Source organism: Spermophilus citellus, assembly GCF_964194105.1.
Source record: "Spermophilus citellus genome assembly, chromosome: 3".
Taxonomy (NCBI): Eukaryota; Metazoa; Chordata; class Mammalia; order Rodentia; family Sciuridae; genus Spermophilus; species Spermophilus citellus.
Window position 1 is genome coordinate 145,793,297 of NC_138184.1, and position 19,254 is coordinate 145,812,550.

At 38.3% G+C, this 19,254-nt stretch overlaps 2 protein-coding genes across 11 annotated transcripts; one reads left to right on the forward strand and one right to left on the reverse strand.

Annotated features, from left to right (window-relative positions):
- Positions 1–536: 536 nt before the first annotated feature.
- On the reverse strand, positions 537–8,535 carry CBX3 (chromobox 3). 7 transcript variants are annotated; one of them, XM_081285791.1, is made up of 6 exons: positions 8,211–8,535; positions 6,937–6,991; positions 3,858–4,000; positions 2,794–2,956; positions 1,428–1,522; positions 537–996 (listed from the first exon to the last, which is right to left on the reverse strand). In XM_081285791.1, the coding sequence occupies exons 2-6, from the start codon at positions 6,958–6,960 to the stop codon at positions 870–872; spliced, it is 552 nt and encodes a 183-aa protein (XP_081141917.1). In that variant the 5' UTR covers positions 6,961–6,991; positions 8,211–8,535; the 3' UTR covers positions 537–869. The 7 variants fall into 7 exon arrangements, with proteins under 7 accessions (XP_081141917.1, XP_081141915.1, XP_081141912.1 ...); XM_081285789.1 differs by lacking the exon at positions 8,211–8,535 and adding an exon at positions 7,948–8,084; XM_081285786.1 differs by lacking the exon at positions 8,211–8,535 and adding an exon at positions 7,768–8,084.
- A 441-nt stretch (positions 8,536–8,976) lies between these two features.
- Positions 8,977–19,209, forward strand: HNRNPA2B1 (heterogeneous nuclear ribonucleoprotein A2/B1). 4 transcript variants are annotated; one of them, XR_014021025.1, is made up of 13 exons: positions 9,039–9,202; positions 11,824–11,859; positions 11,957–12,067; positions 12,241–12,387; positions 12,747–12,957; positions 13,087–13,188; positions 13,264–13,344; positions 14,025–14,087; positions 15,161–15,280; positions 15,621–15,743; positions 16,570–16,652; positions 18,020–18,155; positions 18,676–19,209. XR_014021025.1 is itself a non-coding variant. In XM_081285785.1 (12 exons), the coding sequence occupies exons 1-11, from the start codon at positions 9,197–9,199 to the stop codon at positions 16,629–16,631; spliced, it is 1,062 nt and encodes a 353-aa protein (XP_081141911.1). In that variant the 5' UTR covers positions 8,977–9,196; the 3' UTR covers positions 16,632–16,652; positions 16,811–17,306. The 4 variants fall into 4 exon arrangements, 2 of the variants coding, with proteins under 2 accessions (XP_081141911.1, XP_081141910.1); XR_014021026.1 differs by having other exon boundaries at positions 18,020–18,092; XM_081285785.1 differs by lacking the exons at positions 18,020–18,155; positions 18,676–19,209 and adding an exon at positions 16,811–17,306 and having other exon boundaries at positions 8,977–9,202.
- Positions 19,210–19,254: the final 45 nt, after the last annotated feature.

Sequence of the window (19,254 nt, forward strand, 5' to 3'; positions counted from 1 at the left end):
TCTTTAGCCATCTGATCAGGTTTCCATGAGCCAAATCTTAAAGACATTCCATGAATTATGACCTTTTAGTATGCAGATTTCAACTTTTAAAAAAGGAATGGCTAACTAGAACTCTTAACATGCCCACTTCTTTCTTCAATAATTTTAAGACAAACTAGGATTTGTCTAGTTTACTTGCCTGGGTGCAGAAGTGGCATAGTGATAGTATTTTTCCTTTCAGGAATTTTGCAAATAAAACTGTTGCATTTATGTGACGACAGATGTAAATTTAATGTGCTTTTAATCATCTAATTTAAAGTGTCCAATTAACTACAGAATCACTTATTTAATCTGAAAGGTTAAGTTTAGGGAAAATTTCAATTTAACTTGAAGTGACATTTCTTAGGTTGCAGAGGATGATGGCATCTCAAGAACTTGGGTTTATTACCCATTGTTTTTGTGTTGGTGAATGTTTAAAAAACCAAAACCATTATGTAAGTATTTTATGTACACATGCACACACACACACACACAAATAAACAAAACCCCAAAAATGGTCCTTAGGCATATGAGTTAAAAACAAGTTCTGAGTAATGACTACAGAAATTTCCCCAACTTTCAGAAAAGCAGAGGAAATATACCATCATATCAAATGCTCTTTTCTGATAAAGGAAGCAACTACAGAAAGCTTTTATTTGTTCAAAGTAACCAGTGCTACTGATGCAAAACAAAAAAATAAAACCCAACAACTCCCCAATACTACTTTCAAAACCAACATATCAAACTTGATTTTCATTAGAATGTAGTTATTTTTTCACACTAGTAAATCAAAAACCAAGACCCAGATTTTATATATATATATAAATATATATAAAAAACAATGCAAATAGTTATTGAGCTTCATCTTCTGGACAAGAATGCCAAGTTAATCTCTCTTCATAAAAAGCAATTACAATTTGAGGACACTTCATATTTGCTTCTTTTGCCAGCACCAAGTCTGCCTCATCTGAATCTTTCCTGTTATAAGGAAAAAAAATTCAAGTTGAATTGCTTATGTCAACTGAAAACTACCCAGGAAATAATTCAATTAAACAGTATTTAAGTGTTTCAGGAGGATTATAGTAGCTGTGGTTATGTTTCAATAAACTTCATTTTCCAAAAGAGATCACAGATTTGCTGACCTTCTCTTAAAAAACACGGTTGCCATAAGTAACTAGAATAATTCTCCAGCAGATAATTCTTCTGTGTTTTATAAATGAAACTATAAAATCTTTTGAAGATACGGCTTGAAAAAAAAAAAAAATTTTTTTTTTTTGAAAAATCTGCCAATGAGGCTGAGGATACTATAGCTCAGTGGTGGAGCATTTGCCCAGCACACAAGAAGCCCTAGGTTCAATTCCCAGGTCACCAAAAATACAAAATCAACCAAGTATCAATCAATCACTTACCATTTCATAAGAAACATCAATTCTCCACTGCTGTCTGTGGCACCAATTATTCGTTCAGGATCAAGACCTCTGGCAAAGCCTCTTGGTTTGTCAGCCTATTTAAAAGAAGTCAGGTGATTACTTTTTTCATAGCAAATAACTTCTAGTTTTTCTTCATGAAATATACCCTTTACAACAAAATCTTCTAATAGTGAAATAGAAACAACTGAAGTAAGAGCCATGGTACTAAGACATGTTGTGCATGTCTTATTTCTTAGGTAGAAGGCTTAAACAAACAAACAAACAAACAAAAAAAAAAACTGAACCAAAAGCAGACAACTGGCTGGGTATGCGGTGGCACATGCTTATAATACCAGCAACCCCAGAGACTGATGTAGAAAGGTCACACATTCAAGCCAGCACCAGCAATTTAGAGACCCTAATAAGAAACCTTGCAAGAGTCTTGTCTCAAAAAAAGGGCCAAGAATGTAGCTTAGTGCTAAAGCACCCCTGGGGTTCAATCCCCAGTACAAACAAACAAACAAACAAACAAACACCCAAAACAAAACCAAACCCAGACAACTTTGTTCATTCACAGATATCAAGGGCAGAATTGTGCAGATTACAGTAAAACTAATCCTTTTAGTTCCAGAAATGACAATAATTATTTTTAAATACTTTATAAACTTAATATTGTAAGCAGTGTGAATTAGGCAAATAGGAAAAACCTTAGAAGTGGTTCTCTAATGGGTGGTCTGAGGATCCTTGGGAATCCCTAAAGCTTCTGGAGAAGAGGTTCTGCTAAGTTTCCTTTTCATGTACCAGAGTGTGGACTATTTTTACATACCTCCACCTAAACAACATATCCCAGCAATAAAATGCAACAGTAGAGCTGTCTGCATTCCTTAAGCCAGATGCTGAAGAGATAAGATTTAATGTTCAAATCATCAAATTTCAAATCTATAATCCTTTACCAATTTATATTGTATTGCATACTTAGTGCCTAATCCTAGAAACTAACTCATCACCAAAACACTTCTCCAAATTGCCATGCTAGGCCAGTTGGTAAGACAAGTATAATCTGTTCTTAAATTAAGGGTAGAAGTTATCAGATTTGCCCAATTCGAAGCACTAATGAAGCAAAGACTGGATCAAAGTATTTATGTAGTGAATGAACCAAATATCTCAATTTATGCCAGAAGTTATAAAGCTATTATTGTTATCAAAGATCATATACTTTGAAACCAAAGTATTGTTTGTACCACAGATCATATGAAAAGTACTTTCTTGTGGTCAATACCACTAATGGACTATTAGGAGAAAAACAAAACAAAAAAACCTTGTCTTTTATGAAGAGCCAGCATAGTGGGTAATGTTTTATACTTACAGCATCTCTTTTCTTCTTTGACTTGCTATCATCAGATTCGCTGTCAGATAAAGATTTTCTTTTGGTACCATCTTTTTCTTTACCAGCTTTTTGAGAATTAAGAAATGCTTCAATTAACTCTGGACAATCTAAATTTTCTTCAGGTTCCCAAGTATTGTCAGCACTGTGTTCAGTAAAGCAAAACAAAAATGTAGATTCAATCAAACATGGTTCATCATCTGCATCTATTTATAGATTACTGGAAAATAGTTCTCTGTACTACAGTTACTAATCATTCCCTCCCTTATCCTCTGCATGCTTTTGAGAGATTGTGTCTAGATTCTTTTGTGACTGTCTCTACTGTCCTAAGTAGGCAACCTGCCATTTTACTCCAAAATTAATTGAACCTGACTCCAACAGAATCGAAGCAAACATTATTCCAAGTTTCACAATTAAGAACTTGACTGGGTCTTTTTAAAAACACAAACTCTGGGCTGGGGATATGGCTCAAGCGGTAACACGCTCGCCTGGCATGCGTGTGGCCCGGGTTCGATCCTCAGCACCACATACCAACAAAGATGTTGTGTCCGCCGAAAACTAAAAAATAAATATTAAAAAATTCTCTCTCTCTCTCTCCCTCCCCCCCCCATCTGTTAAAAAAAAAAAAAAAAACCCACAAACTCCTAATTCCCACCCCAAGGTATATAGTAATGTTGTTTTAAAACCTTAAAACAATGACTCTGAGGAATTTGAAACTGTGAGACAATGTTTTCAATTTCTGGTAGGTGCTCAGACTATTTGGAAATGGTATATAGCAGGAATAGGCAAACCAAAAGCTAAATCTAGTCTTTATTATAACTAGCAAACTAATTTTTAAAAATATCTTCCTAAATACATTAAAATGTATTACATAATAAATACATTCTTTCAGTTGAGTGCTAAAATCTTGGCTTTTTAAAAACATACCTTGAATAACAGCATAGAATTAAAGATTTCTATAGTAAAGCTGATGAGGTAAGGCCAAAAACAAATTTTTAGGACCGTAATTAAAGGTTATTTAAAAAAAATGCAGAGAAGTTTCTTACTCTGTAAATCCTTTCCACTTCAGAAAGTATTCCACCTTTCCATTTACTACACGTCGGTCTAGGACTTTTTCTACCACAAATTCTTCAGGCTCTGCCTCTTCAACTTTTTTACTCTTTCCATTCTGTTTCTTTCCCATTTTTTGCTAAAAGAGAAATAAAGAAACATTAAAAAAATTTGAATACATTTTAAAGGCTATACTGCTTATATAGCTACATTCAACACATACATCTTACACACAGAACAGAACCTCTGGTGGCCTTAAGTCACAATGCCTTTCCCAATTCAAACCAATGTTAAAATCTCAAAATATAAAAAAAATGAACTGATTTTCTTGATCCTTTGGGACAAACATATCAATGTCACTTTTACAGACCAAAATGCTTTTCACTTTAATTCTCTAATGTGAACTCCTTCCTGGTTTCTGAAAAGGAAGAATTTTACATTGGGAGCCAACCAAATTCACTTTAAACAGAGATGTGCATGTTTCTTCTTTCTATCCTTTTTTTTGCATTATGTTATTTAAGAGAAATAGGAGTTAAAATGTAATCAGTTAATTGCCTCACACAATGTATTTAATAATTTTTTATTAAAAGAAATGCTACTGGGGCTGGGGATGTGGCTCAAGTGGTAGCGCGCTCCCCTGGTGTGCGTGCGGCCCGGGTTCGATCCTCAGCACCACATACCAACAAAGATGTTGTGTCCGCCGAGAACTAAAAAATAAATATTAAAAAAAATTCTCTCTCTCTCCTCTCTCTTAAAAAAAAAAAAAAAAAAAAAGAAATGCTACTAAAAAACCCAAAATCAGAACTACTCAATTACCCGGTCATTAAAGCCATCCCACAAGTAAAGCATGCAAGCAGAAAAAAGTAAATAGCAATGCTCAAGACTGTAAAACAACATGCTATAAGCATAAGGGTATAAACAAAAATTCTCTGGAATCAAACATCTGATTTCACAGGTTTCTATTTCCAAGTCAGACCTTAAATGACTTAAAAAAATTTTTTTAAAGCTGTAAATGGACACAATATCTTGACTTTATTTGTTTTTTTAATGTGGTGCCATGGATCGAACCCAGTGCCTCACGCATGCAAGGCAAGCTTTCAACCACTGAGCTATAACTCCAGCCCTCTGTAATGATTTTTAATAATCAAAGAAACTGCAGCAAAAAGTTTCTTTGATATTGATCCTAACTGAAGAACAAAAGAAAAAAACAGCTACTGCATGAAGAAGGCTAATAAAGAACATATATATATATATAAAATATATATATATATAAAAAAATAGAAAACAAAAAGGAAACACAAGGATCAAACAAACAAAGAAAAAGCTCCAGCAGGCAAAATGCTTTATTTATTACTAGCACGACAATCTACAGTGTTCCATTTTTTTTTTTCTTTTAAAATATATGTTGGCTTAAGCCAGCAGTCTTTTCCAAGCATGGGGTAGGTTTTGGAGCCAAAATACATTCCTGCTATTAAAACACACACACATACAGAGTTCCCACAACACTAATGAAATTATTTTAAAATGAAAAAAAATTAAATCAATACTGGTGCATTAAAATTTGTTAATATCCATTGCTCTAGTTTTATTTATTTATTTGGCGCGCGGGGGGTGGGTGGGGGTGGTGGTGTACTGAGGATAGAACCCAGGTGTGCTTAACCACTGAGTCACAACCTCAGCCCCTTTTTGTATTTTATTTAAAGACACTGAATTGCTTAATGCCTTGCTAAGATGCTGAGGCAGGTTTTGAACCTCTTTCTCCTAGATAATGTTTTGACTCTCCTAAAATACATAGATTTCTGTGATCTTCCTGCCTCAGCCTCCCAAGCCATTGGGATTACAGGCATGCACTACCATGCCCCAGCATTCAATTTGTATTTTTAAGTGTTTTTCATCTGGGATAATGGGGCAAAATTGATTAAAAACTTAAGTGGTTCATCTGGTCCTTAAAAAAAAAAAAAAAAAAAAAAAAACAACCCAGAAAATACCAATAAATACAAACACTGAAGGCTAATAAACTGTGCAAAAAAACCTTCACCTTAATGAACATCAGTGTATTGACTTTTTTTTTTGGTACCAGGGATTGAACCCAGAAGTACTTAACCACCAAGCCACGCTCCAGCCCTTGAATAATAAAACAGGGTCTCACTGGGTTGCTAAGTGCCTTGCTAATCTGCTGAGGCTGGCTTTGAACTTGCAATTCTCCTGCCTCAGCTTCCCTAGTTGCTAGTATTATAGGTGTGCACCACTGTGCCCTGCTTAGTATATTGATTTTCTGTTCTCCATATACATCCTCAAAGCCTCACTGACAGTTCATGCCTTTCCCCATTGGATAACGGAAAGGTACAGGTGAATAAAAAGCCTATCTGATCACCTATATTTGGTTTACAGACTATGGAATTAAGAGGCAAAGATTGTGCTTTTTATGAGAGTATCACAGGCTTCATTATAACATCTTTCAATCTATCTGACATCATGTACATCTGGTCGAGGCACAAATTAAAAATCACAAACTTGCCTTTTCAGTGTGAAACCCAAGGGGAGAATATACAGATTAAAACCAGATGTTTTGCTTTACTTAAAATGTTAACTCACCTTTGTATGCTTATGATTATTATTAATGCAATGTGTTATAATTAACACATCTAAATAGACATGTTCTTACACTTTTGCACAGCCTGTTATGAAACACAAGAAAGCATGTAACATTCTTTAATTAGTTTTATTTCAAAATAAAAACACTCAGCAAAACTCCTGTTTTTGATCAGTTTTTTTAACTCATTAACTCCCAAAATTTCAATTCTGTGAATATAATTCAAACATTATTCCTAAATTACCAGAAGTATATTCGTTGCTCAATTTACACCTTATAGGTGTTCTACATGACACTTACATTCAAAGGAGACAATGTTAACAAATTCGTTTTTGTTCTCAGTTCTCCCCTATTGGACTACTGGGGAGAACTGGGAAAAACGTGTGTACATAAACTTCTCAACCACAGAGATGCAAGTTATAATTTTTAAAGAAAAAAATTAGAACTAGATCCTTACATATCTTAGGTTTTAATTAACTTACCAATGTAGTCTTATTGGAGGCCATTTTTTTTAAATTGCAGACTTGAAGAGCTACACTAGAAAAATGCACAACAGTTAAAACTGGTATCTTATGTAGCTTTACCTAGAGAAAAATGGAGAAATACTTTCCCAACTAGGTCCCATTTACAGTAAATTCAATTTTCATTTTTTTCCCCTAAAAAAGAACAAACGTTTTGGTTCAAAACCAGGCATGATTACTAAATTCACAAGGGTCAACTACCATGAATCTTTTTTCAAATCTCTTTAACAGTCTCCTACATATATAACTCCAGGTGATTTCTATTCTGAAAACCTCCCTCTTTTCAACTGGGAGTTAGGAATAACCAAAGGAAAGGAAAAACACATGCCCCAACCTATTTCGTGACACTAGACACTCACCCCTATATATCCTCTTCCCTAAGGCCCGGGTCTTTCGCAGCTTAATCCCTCGACTGGAGGCCTAAAGAACAGGCACCCACCCCCACCCGGGAGCGCGGGCCTCGTGGTCAGCGGATCCGCGGGGAGAAACAAAGGCCGCGGCGCGGGGGCTCAAGGGCACTGCGCCACAGGGCCCGCGCCACCCCCTCGGGCGGCGGCCACGTAACGGAGTGGACGCCGCGGCCTCGGGACACGGAACGCGCGCGCCAGGCCTCGACGCTGCAGGAAAATGCACCGCCTTCCCAGGAGGCCCACTCCGCTAGCAGCGCAGCGAGGAGGGAGGCCCCTCTTCCTGATCGGAGACGGGGGAGGGGAGGACATGCGCTTTGTCTAGAAATAAGGCGGCTGGCACCACAGGTTTCTACCCTCTCGAGAGCACAGTTGTCCTCCCCACCTAACGGCCTGTGCAGCGCCAGACCAGCTGCAGGGCCTCCGCTCGCCCCTCCGCTCCTTCCCGTAGCTCCGTACACGGAGCATAGCGGGGAGGGTAGGGAAGCGGGGAAAGGTCCCCGGCGCGCATGGGTTATCTTAAGCACTACCACCGAATTGGGGGAAGAGAAAGCAAGCCACCGACATCACCACCTCCGATGCTCCAGGTCGCGGATCTGCAGCGTCTCCAGCCCTGCGCGCCTCAAGCTCGAGTCACATCAGACGGGGGAGGGGCAGGGGCACCAAGCGCGCAAGGGGGGGGTGTGACGCCGCCCACGCTGAGCGGCCGCGAGGGGCGGGGCCGAGCGCTCAGAGGGAGGGGCGCCGCGCCCGCCTGGAATCCCGGGTCAATGCAAGGGGGGAAGGGAGAAAGAAAAAGTCCGCGGCGCCGGCAACCGCGGCACTTACCGTTTGCGGCTGGGGCCTGGGGGGGGGGGCGTCCCCAAGAGGGTTGGGAGGGAGGGGCGAGGACCGCGACTTGAGTTTTTTCTTTGGCTTTTCTGTGTCGCAGTAGCGGCGGGTGCCGCCAAAACCGGACTCCGCCTACTTCCTCACCCCTCCGAGAGGGTGCCTCCAATGCAGAGGGGGGAATAGGGAGCTAAGGACTAGTGTCGCTCTCGGATCCCCCCTCTGGAAAAGACTCTCCTGAATCCGAGTGGTCAGCCCCAAAGGCATTGGCCAGGGTTCGGTTGGTGCACCATGAACAGTGTAAATTGTTGACTAGACGTCTCCTCGGTGTTTCCGGAAGGGGCAGAGTCAGTTACCATATGCTAGGGGAGGGAAAACGAAGGTTTGCTACAGGGTTTTGGGGCGGGAGAACCAAGGGGGATAAGATTATCAAAGGTGTAGGTGCAAGGGGAACGCGTGGCATCAGGGGGCCGGACCTGAGCGGCCGATTAAGCTCCTCCCGACAGCGTTAATTTCAAACTGCGCGACCGTTTCTCACCTGCCCTGCGCTAAGGCGGGGCTGGACTTAATTCCGAGAGGATTAACACAGAGGACTCGAGCCTTCCGCAATTCACTGAATCAATTTACGCAAGTGACGTAAAGCATTATTGCTATCCGCAGAGTTGGGGGGGAGGAGCACGTACTCGGCGTAAGGAGGGCGTAGCGCATTCCCGCCATTGGCGGCGGTTAGGGCGTATACGTAACGGCCTGACGTAGGGGGAGGACGCGTTAGTCGGGGGGAAGGTTCTAGAAAAGCGGCGGCAGCGGCTCTAGCGGCAGTAGCAGCAGCGCCGGGTCCCGAGTGGAGGTGCTCTTGGCGGTGTTGTTTCTCGAGCAGCGGCAGTTCTCACTACAGCGCCAGGACGAGTCCGGTTCGTGTTCGTCCGCGGAGATCTCTCTCATCTCGCTCGGCTGCGGGAAATCGGGCTGAAGCGACTGAGTCCGCGATGGAGGTAACGGGTTTGAAATCAATGAGTTATTGGAAAGGGCATGGCGAGGCCGTTGGCGCCGCAGTGGAAGTCGGCCCGCCGCCTCCATGGGAGAGTGGCAGGAAACCGGGCCGCTTCAGTAGCGCTTGGCCTTTCGGTGTTTGCGAGAGGGGTCGATAGCGGAGGCCTGATCCGTACAAACACCTTCCCCACCCTCAGCCTCCCGGCGCCATTTCCCTGTACTGGGGTGGGGGATGGGGAACTTCCACATGGCGGCCGCGGCCCTTTTTTAGTGGAAGCGGGGAGCGCAAGTGGGAAATAGCACTCCTTTTTTAAGGCCCGCTGATTTGGGGACCCGGGCTACTACGCGTTTGAGCGTTTCGGCGGGCATCGGGCCCTCGTGAGCGAGTCTGCGGAGCTTCCCCTCCCCCCCTCTCCCGGGAACCGGATTTGGCGGCCGCCATTTTCCTCTTTCCTCCTTCGCAGCGATTTTCTTATAACTCCCTGAATTCTACTAGTTTAATTCTTTTATCAAAGCATAGAAGTAGTTAACGATTTTTCTTTCTTCTCGGGCTGTTTTCATATCGTTTCGAGGTGGATTTGGAGTGCTTTGTGAGCTTGGATCTTTAGCGTCCTGCGCACCTCGTTTAAGGCGCTCTGCCTTCCCCTCGATGAAATGGCGCCATTGCGTTCAGAAGCCACACAGAAGGGGGGGGGTTCCGCAGGGCTTGTTGGCGCGGGCTGAGAGAAGGTATCTCCACCTAGGGCGTTGGGCGCTGTTTCCGCGAGCTTTTGACAAAGAAACCACTTTCTCAGGCCTTCATGTTTTAAGACGAATGTTTTTATCTGGGTATGCGTTGATTAAGAGCAGTGGAATTGTAGCAAATTCGAAGTGGAAAAAAAAATTGGAGCCCTCAGTACCGAGAGTGAGTGTAGCAACGAGGAGGGTCATTGGGGGGGAGGAGTATTCATTTAGAGTCCTTTTACTGTCCTGAAGTGCTCTGCTTGAGTGATGGAATTTATTTGTATTTTAAATATTTTTACTGGGAAGCTTGAACCTTACTGGATAAAACTACCGGTCCTTACATGCTAGAAGTTATGAAGAAAGTGAAGCAAAAACGTGTTTTATTCTAGTTGTACTTAGATTACAACATGGCTCGGGCCTTCATAATGCGTGTATTGCAATGTAAATTACTGTTTTAGGCATGGACCACTGTGTGTTTGAACTTTGTCACTTGCTTTTCTCATTTGTTTGCAATCATGGTTGATCATTACATTGATAAGCATAAGTTTCAAGCGAAGGGGGTCTTCCTGATTATTTTCTTTGACCCTAAGTACATTTATAAAGTAACTTTGTTTATAATCGATAGTCGACTTCGGGTAAGTTTGGAAAAAACTGAGGTAAGTAATGAGTTTTTGCTTTTTGTAGTGATAACGTAAGAATTGTAGATATACTTTATGGATTTAATGATCTAATTAGAACACCTAACAGTAAATGCAGTTAGGTGTAAACTGTCTTGCTGAATAGCCATTGTTTTGAAACTGAAAATTTTAAGAGAACTAGTTTGATAACTTGTTATTTTTAAAATTTCAGAATCCTCAAAACTAAGCAGAGAAAAAAAGTCTAAATGAACCTTTAATCATTTTATGTGCAGATGGGATACTGCATGGAGCCAGAACCTCCATAGAATGGTGTGGAGAGCAGTAGAGCTGCTTTAGTAGGAAGATTATTTTTGTACTCATATTTGACCTTTTAATGTATCTTGCTTAATCCTAGTTTTAGTAGTCACCCTTAGTAATTGCCCCAAATTAAGGATTGTTTAATCCAGTATATTTTTTGCTGGTTTGAGGGTACTAAAAGATTTCAGCCCAGTATTATGTTTTTTGTACTGTTTAAGACTTGTGGTTAGTCAGATGGGTGCTAAGTTTGGTGAGCCTGAACTGCTTTAATTGAGCAAATAAGTGATCATGTTATTATATGAAACTTTATAATTTTTGAAATATGAGATCTATTAATGTATTTTTTTTATTTGCTGACATTGTACTGTCAAGTAACCAAATTAATGGAGTGCCCGCCAAAAAACCAGCATTTTAAACTTTTAAGACATTTTTAAAAATGGTATTGGTCAAAACAATTTGCCTGATTATGAGAGGTTAAAGTTAAGGTTAATATTATGTACATTTTGAATATTAATTTTTTTCTAATCTTAAAGTTACATGGAGAAACTTGCTTCAGTGGTTTCATTAGGTTGAGATACTTGTAGTCACCACTAGAGGGAGCAGTTACGGGAATGTTGCTTCTTGGGTACTGAATCCTGAAATAAGTTGGTAAGCTTTGGCTTTATATAAAGAATTCTAGGTTGAGTAAAGTGAACCGTAGTTTTAGGATATAGAATTGAATGAAAACTTTAAGAATTTGTTAATAACCCTCCAGTGACCGTGGAATAGATTGTTTCTCCTCAGAAAGTGTAAAAATTTACGTGATATTTAATTGGGTTAAGATAATTTAATGTGAAGTAAATTTAAATCAAGCTTTAGTGACATTGAAACTTGTATTATTCAGCTGAAACTTTTTTGGTGTAACACACTAATATGCAGTTTAACATATGGTTTAAATTTGATGTAAGTTTTTTTTTTCCCCCCAGAAAACTTTAGAAACTGTTCCTTTGGAGAGGAAAAAGGTACTCTGCCAGCAGGTCACCTCATATTTAAGAATTTAATTTGCTGCATACAAAGAGAAAATGTAAATAAAAATTGAAATGGTGTTTTCCTTTGCAGAGAGAAAAGGAACAGTTCCGTAAACTCTTTATTGGTGGCTTAAGTTTTGAAACCACAGAAGAAAGTTTAAGAAACTACTACGAGCAATGGGGAAAACTTACAGATTGTGTGGTAGGTTAACTGTGGAAAGTTGGCTGCAGACACTAGCCCTTTATCTCTTGGAATTGTGATTAAAATGTGACATACAGAAAGTATTCAATTCAGTACAAGTACAAGTATTCAATACAGTAAAAGTTCTAATTTGTTGCTAGTTTAAATGCTAAAGTTTCCTTTTGGTCTTAAAGGTTATGAGGGATCCTGCAAGCAAAAGATCAAGAGGATTTGGTTTTGTAACTTTCTCATCCATGGCTGAGGTTGATGCTGCCATGGCTGCAAGACCTCATTCAATTGATGGGAGAGTGGTTGAGCCAAAACGAGCTGTAGCAAGAGAGGTAAGCTAAATATAACTTCTGCAATAACATGGAAAAAAATTCCTAATGATCAGAATGTAATTTTTAAAAAAATTGTTAATTGAATGACTTACTAAAACTTAGTTAAATATATAGACATCCCTCCCTGCTTATTTTTCAAAAGTTGAGTTGTAGTAAGATACAAAGATGGTGTACTTGAAAAAAAAATTTATTTATTGATGGACCTTTATTTATATGTGGTGCTGGGGATCAAACCCAGTGCCTCACACATGCTAGGCAAGTGCTCTACCACTGAGCTGAACTAACAGTGCCCAGATGGTGTACTTTTGATCATGTCTGGTTTCTTCTGTCAAGATAACTTTTCTCCCCCACTGTTGTAGGAATCTGGAAAACCAGGAGCTCATGTGACTGTGAAGAAGCTGTTTGTTGGCGGAATTAAAGAAGATACCGAGGAACACCACCTTAGAGATTACTTTGAAGAATATGGGAAAATTGACACCATTGAGATAATTACCGATAGGCAGTCTGGAAAGAAAAGAGGCTTTGGTTTTGTTACTTTTGATGACCATGATCCTGTGGACAAAATTGTGTGTAAGTGTCTGTAAGCACTAGGGGTGTGGGCTAGATTTTTGGGGTATGTGTGAACACATATTAGGTAACCTTAAAGTTATTCACTATTAAAGTGTGATCATTTAATGGAGTCTGAATCATTTATTTCAGTGCAAAAATACCACACCATCAATGGTCATAATGCAGAAGTAAGAAAGGCTTTGTCTAGACAAGAAATGCAAGAAGTCCAAAGTTCCAGGAGTGGAAGAGGAGGTAACATTTTTATCCACCCCCCCTTCCCTTTTTATTTATTTGAGTGCTTGCTATTAATCAGAGGTTCCATTATAGGCAACTTTGGTTTTGGGGACTCCCGTGGTGGCGGTGGAAATTTTGGACCAGGACCAGGAAGTAACTTTAGAGGAGGATCTGGTAAGTTCCAAGTTACGAAAGTTTGAAGGGTAAAATATGCTTGATTTCAGAAAAAAGTATGATTAGGTTTGGTAAGAATTACAACCTAAGTTAAAAATTTGTCCCAAAGATTTTTTAGATCAGTGTGTCCTGGCAGGATCCCAATTTGGTTAGGAAAGAGGTAATAGGTAGTTTTGTTTGTTTGTTTGTTTGTTTGTTTTGGTTTTGGTAACTGCATTCAGGATGTCACAGGTTTTCTGGCCACCTTCAGTTTTTAAACAGTTGAAGTAATGTTGCAAGAGCCTTAAAGAACAAGTACCCCTAAATAGTATGTTTACACACAGGAATTGTTAGTAAGTTTAACAATGTTTAAATATTGATAATGTCATGCAAGCTATATGCTTCAAGTGTAATTATTACCAGAATTTCTGTACTAAGGTTTCAAAAAAGCGCTGGCTCCTTCCATTGTATAGATGAATAGAATCTTACTTTAGTGCTTAAGTCCAAGTCTAAAGGTTAGTTACTGTGCATAATAAATTGTTAATTATGCACTTCTGTGTATGAATTTTTACAGATCAACCAGTTACACTACTGTGTTTCATTATTGTTCCAGGTTATTTCAAGAAAGTGGGGAAAGAATATTTAAGATGAATAGGATTAACCAGCTTAAATCTTTTTTTTTTTTTTTAAATTCCTGACAGATGGATATGGAAGCGGACGTGGATTTGGGGATGGCTATAATGGATATGGAGGAGGACCCGGAGGTCAGTTTCTTATACATGTTGATTAATGTGGTAACAATCACATTGTATGTTTTTATACTTCAAAGGGCTTAGGCTTTTGTAAAATAAGCTGTGTCTTAGTCATTTTAACTTAGTACATTCTTGGAGTTATTGATAAAGAGTGCAAAATCATAGATGGAAGATATCATGTAATTTCATTTCTTGAAAAAAGAATTGGAGCTAGATGTGGTATTTTGTATTTTGCTTTTCTGCAAACATGTAGGATACTAGATTAATCTGAGATCAGGATATAAGGGGGACCCACATCTAAGAGCAGTTGGATTATCTTAGTCCTCAACTAGATGATGGATGTCCTAAGATAACTTTAGTAGTCCTTTGGTTAAAATACAGAAAAGGTTGACAGTTCCAGACAGACTTAACTAATACAAGAGAACTTTAAAACCATGAGTTACTAATAGACATGATTTTGCTCCTTATTAGGCATGACTAAATAACTATTTTCACTGTAAAAACCTTGCTTCAGAACTCAAATTTTAATTGGACAAAGCAGAGTTCTTGTTCTTTCTGCAAGCTATTTGAGGCTTAGTGTACCAGTCTTTAAGAAGTTATAAGCTATAAGAAAGCTTATCAGTTTACTTCCAGTCATGAGAAGATAATTAACAGTTGTATAAGAAAGATTTTGCAGTTCACAGAAACATGAATTGGGAAGTTCATATCTTTGGGGCAAGTTGAATGGGTGTGGCTCTTTATAGTAACTGTGCCAGTGGCTGCTCCCATAATCTTGTCCCAAAATACATTTAGTATTTCAAGGAGCCATCAAAAAGGGACCCTTAATACAATACCTTTAGTTCTGGAGTGGTGTCATCACAGTCATTAAGTATAAATTGTTTTATGCTGTTATGTAGGCATCCTAGACCCCAAAATGTTTCCCAGGACAAGATAGGAATTTCTGTCTTTAAGATTATCCTAGAAGAGATTACTATGTACAAACATTCTGTTTCATAAAAAGTATGTGCTTTGAGAAATTGTAAATGGGTTCAATATGATAAAGTGGCATAGAAAACATGAGTAATTAAAGGTTTATTTTATACTAGGTGGCAATTTTGGAGGTAGCCCTGGTTATGGAGGAGGAAGAGGAGGCTATGGTGGTGGAGGACCTGGATATGGAAACCAGGGTGGGGGCTATGGAGGTGGTTATGACAACTATGGAGGAGGTAATTTCATCTTAACTTTCTTGAGTTTTTATTGTTGGGGGGGGTGTGGGGAGGCGGGTATTGGAGATGAAACGTGGGGCTTTGGGCATGATGGGCAAAACACTGCTGCCAAGCTACATCCCTAGCACCTCCCACCCCTGAAATATTTATCTGGTAATTTGGGTTTGAATTAATTATTATTTGATGATTTTTGCTTGTTTGACCATCATAAGTGCCTTTAAAATTTTAGATTAGAAGGTTCTATTTTTGTGGGAGTGTCCTCAATACTTGGCTCTGTCATTGGTTTGATGTTTGGGTATATTCTGAGGTCTGTTATACTGATACTTCATTTCTCTTATAGGCAATTATGGAAGTGGAAGTTATAATGATTTTGGAAATTATAACCAGCAACCTTCTAACTATGGTCCAATGAAGAGTGGAAACTTTGGTGGTAGCAGGAACATGGGGGGACCATATGGTGGAGGTAATATACAAAGACAAATTGAGGTTCTTTTAAGAATTAGTGATTATAGGGTTAGTCCTTCATAATTTATAAAGGGAAATAAGTATGAGGTAATGCTCCCATATGTGGTGTCACCGAAATAAAATCTGCAGAGATTCTGACAATGATTTTTTTTTTAACTTCTTTTTTTTTTTTTTTTTTTTTTTAAAGAGAGAGTGAGAGAGAGAATTTTTAATATTTATTTTTTAGTTTTCGGTGGACATAACATCTGTTTGTATGTGGTGCTGAGGATCGAACCCGGGCTGCACGCATGCCAGGCGAGCGCGCTACCGCTTGAGCCACATCCCCAGCCCCCTGACAATGATTTTAATGTCAGATTAGAGATTGGTGTGGCAAGGTGGAATGCTCTTACTGTATAAGATATTTGGGGATTAGCAAAATAGATATTAGGTGGGGCCCTATATTTCTTTAAGGAGATAGCTAAGTCAAATTGTTGTACATAGAACATGATATGAATCTGTAGAAATGAGTGCCTTTATTCAAGCTGATACTTGGCTTGAGAAAGCTTTTAGTAGGAACGGATTCTTCAGCCTCTTGGTTGATAACATTCTTCTAAAATCTCTTAATTAATAGCAAATGGTGATGATGGGGAGCCTCTTAAAATTATAGCATCAATAGTGTTTCTAAGTTTTAAGAACAAAGTTAAAGTATTCATGAATCCAGATATTTCATTTCCCAAGTAATCAAGTTAACTGAACATAAAAGGTTATGTTGTTTATAAAGTAAAAACTTGATTTGGGGATGACTACGGGAAATGACAGTATGCTTTCTTTTTGGCTCTTTCTAGGAAATTATGGTCCTGGAGGAAGTGGAGGAAGTGGGGGTTATGGTGGGAGGAGCCGATACTGAGCTTCATCCTATTTGCCTTGGGTAAGTAGTTTTTGAGTTTTACAATTATTAATGTCTTGGGAGATTTAGCTGCAGGAGTAAAAAGCTTTTTAGGATCATGTTAATCTTTCCTTAAAATCTGGTTAGATGGATAATTTCATAACCTATTTTTTTTTTACTCTTTACTTCTGTTGAAACAGGCTTCACTGTATAAATAGGAGAGGATGAGAGCCCAGAGGTAACAGAACAGCTTCAGGTTATCGAAATAACAATGTTAAGGAAACTCTTATCTCAGTCATGCATAAATATGCAGTGATATGGCAGAAGACACCAGAGCAGATGCAGAGAGCCATTTTGGGAATGGATTGGATTATTTAATAACATTACCTTACTGTGGAGGAAGGATTGTAAAAAAAAAAATGCCTTTGAGACAGTTTCTTAGCTTTTTAATTGTTGTTTCTTTCTAGTGGTCTTTGTAAGAGTGTAGAAGCATTCCTTCTTTGATAATGTTAAATTTGTAAGTTTCAGGTGACATGTGAAACCTTTTTTAAGATTTTTCTCAAAGTTTTGAAAAGCTATTAGCCAGGATCATGGTGTAATAAGACATAACGTTTTTCCTTTAAAAAATTTAAGTGCGTGTGTAGAGTTAAGAAGCTGTTGTACATTTATGATTTAATAAAATAATTCTAAAGGAAATTGTGTAATTATAGACTTTTTATTTTAAATAAGTTAAGGAGTGGGTAGTATAATTAAGGTCCATTGCAAAGCTGTTGTTATATTGTATAAGATAAATTGTGGTCAGATGTAAGTGTGTTGTCTGCAATTCATCAGGATTAAATTATCTAGATAACTTAAGGGATATCTCTGCAAAGAGAAACACCTTTTTAGATCTTTTAGATGCTGCTTCTTCAATGCAAGGAAAGGAAATAACCCCAGCGAGGTACTCTTCAGGGACACAGGTCTAGTACAAGAGAACTCTTGACGGCTACTAAGTTCAGCCAGTCTTAAAAAACTGTGCTGTTTTCTACAAAGTTTTAACTACAGTAGTTTATAAGGATGCCAACGAAAGCTGAGGGTGTAGAGCAAAATAGTTCTAAGCTTCAGTTAAACTTCTTTAGGTAAGATCTTATTTACTTTTCCTTTCTTAATTTTCCTCCCTAAAAGATAAACTAATAACTCTTCAATGGTCTTACAGTATAGTGGTTCTTACGTAGTTTAACATAGCTACAAATTGAGTTTAACATTATATAAACTCAAAAGAGAATAATTTTTATAAACCCTGTTTTCCAATCTGTCATTTACTTAAATTATTTTGGTTGTTTTTCCCTTTTTTCCTTCTTTCCCACCCCCTCCCTCTCCATGAAGATTCAGGTGCTTAACATATCATTTTTTTCCCTGCTGGAATTTAGCATTGATATGAACCATGGACAAGTATATTCTGCTGCCACAAAGACTGTAAAGTGCTTCATTTCAACAGCTGAGGCAAGCCAAGTGATCATTAATAAAGCTTTTCTTGGTTCCTTCAGTGGTGTTGGTAGTAAAATGGTAGGTAAAGTTAGGCTGCAAGTTCAATAAATCATGAGATTTCCCATCGTTGCACCCTTGTGTATTCACATTTCTTGGAGCAGGCATTTTGAGTGAACCTAGGATTTTTTAAATAAAATAGACATTTATGGTTCTAACTTTACATACTTTTGATGATGAGGCTGACAGAATGTAGGACAAAATAGTTGGATTTTTTCCAGATAATACCTCATACTTAAAGTAAAAGTCTGTCTACATTATGAATCTTGTATGTACCCATTACTGATAGTTGGGTTAAAATGTAATTTTTACCCCATGTCCTATCCTAAACAGCTGTAGGTTGACTGCTGAAATTCGTTTCCTAAAACTATTACTCAGTTGATTTCCTGGCTTTACTGCCTTTTCAGGAATGTGATATTCAGGGCTTATTCTGTATGCATCAGTGAGTCTTTCTTTGATCCTAAGACCACCACTGAAGTTATTTAGGTTCTTTGGACAAACATGATAAACTTCTTCAGATACTTTTTTTTTCCTTTGGCAGGAAGGTGTCTTGCTGCAGGTAACTAATGAAGAAGTGGTCAACCACAGAGTCTTCAAGAAATAAGAAATACTGTACCATCTGAAAGTAGTTCTTGTTGGTGCCTTCATTTAAGAAGCACTCTTTAACATAAAAGGGAAATGTTTTCTGATAAAAACAAATATTTAGTACAGGTTCTTGATAAAATAATTACAAAATGAGTGTTGTTTGTAAAATAACAATAAGCTAGAGAGATAAATGTTTCATGTTTTAAATTAGGTTTTGTGAGTAGACAGATATAAAGTTCTATTTTAAATACAAAATTTATAAAAATAAATACTTTTGTATCCAAATACTTGGTGTAATGTTTACACATAAAATGTGTGAATCTTGTTCTTCCACATTCGGTTGTCTACAAGATTTCCATCCCCTATTTTTTTAAAAGCAGTTTTCAGATTTATGCATATTGCCATTTTTCTTTGAATATTATAGACAAATGAGAAAAGCATTGTGGACATTATTGGCTGTCCCTAATAAAATGCTATTCTTCATGCACTAAACATTCAGCGTTTGAATACTGCTACAGTTTTCCTCTGTCGAACA